The sequence below is a fragment of the Hemibagrus wyckioides genome, linkage group LG26 (genome assembly GCF_019097595.1).
Source record: "Hemibagrus wyckioides isolate EC202008001 linkage group LG26, SWU_Hwy_1.0, whole genome shotgun sequence".
Classification (NCBI taxonomy): domain Eukaryota; kingdom Metazoa; phylum Chordata; class Actinopteri; order Siluriformes; family Bagridae; genus Hemibagrus; species Hemibagrus wyckioides.
Genome location: NC_080735.1, coordinates 152,873 through 154,055, shown reverse-complemented (window position 1 = coordinate 154,055; position 1,183 = coordinate 152,873). Strand labels below are relative to the sequence as shown.

The 1,183-nt window shown below is 34.3% G+C and overlaps 1 protein-coding gene across 1 annotated transcript in view; it reads left to right on the top strand.

The window, feature by feature from the left end:
• LOC131347263 (MICAL-like protein 2) overlaps positions 1-335 on the top strand; it is a 22,788-nt gene extending 22,453 nt beyond the window's left edge. Inside the window, exon 9 of the mRNA XM_058381246.1 lies at positions 255-335. Within this exon, the coding sequence (XP_058237229.1) occupies positions 255-335 (81 nt within the window). The remainder of the gene's footprint in view (positions 1-254) is intronic.
• The last annotated feature ends 848 nt before the right edge of the window (positions 336-1,183 follow it).

Sequence of the window (1,183 nt, the reverse complement as noted above, 5' to 3'; positions counted from 1 at the left end):
AGGCAATGTTTGTGACATGTAATCCTGGAAAAAGTGTTATATGAGATGGATATCATATCATCATTATTAAACTATCATTTTTGTAATAAATGTAATCTGTTGTAAAACGTTTATTCATATTAAAAACATTATTCCATGTTTTTTAATTCATTCATGTTCTTATTTTCTTTTGGGTAATGAACCAGTATTTTCTTTCACCCTGAATAGCTTGTTCTCTTTTCATAGACAATTATATCCTCTTTATCTTATCTTAGGCCTACAGACTGCATAATGCAGATTTATCCCTGTATAACTGTCTGTTAGACACATTTCATCAGTATCCATCTGACCAATAACCACAAAGAAATAAAAAGTGACATTCTTTAATTCTGCTTCATACTTGATTTACTGTTGTTGCAGTTCCAAGCTGCTTGATAAAACAACAGAAAAGAGATGTTGAAATGAACAATTCAGAATACCTTTACAGGACGCTGTATTATATAAAGCTGCAGCTTGTTTCTTCTGCCATTTACTTCCTGCAAATCCATGCAAATTTCCTGTAACCTTCTACTCCATTCTTTCACATGCTAAAGTCATTAGATAATTATCTATGTATAATGTAGTTAATATTCTCCAGCCAGCAATTACTGCTCATTGAAATTAAAACAGAATATGGAGTGGGTGGAATAATCAACCCATTTGCTCAGATTTCTTAAATCACATCTATAACCAGACCAATAATTCCATCTAAAACTCTGTCTATCTATATGCAAGTAGCCATCTGATTCTTTAGAATTCCACCTCAGGCACCTTAAAGCAAAATAAAATTAATCCCCTAAAAATTATGTATCTGTAAAGAGTATTATAAGTCATCTCTTTCCCTTCTATACTTCTCGTGACTAAAAGAACTCAAAGGCTCTCAGATTAACACTGTCAGGTAAATTTCCATTACAGCAGGTCTGAGGTCTTGAGGAGTCATCCCACCATCGTACTCACACAGTGTTGCTGTAATTATAAAACGCCTAATAACATTTTCTATTACATTGACTACACTTTACCTACAGTAATCACAGTCAAGTGGCCTTTACAAAGGCATTTGGCCACAGGAAATGTATCCCCAAATCAAACTGAATATAATGGGGTCTGTTTGGTATCAATGGCTCCACTTTTGGCAGCAGAAAGTCCAGCTGAACGATGATGGGCC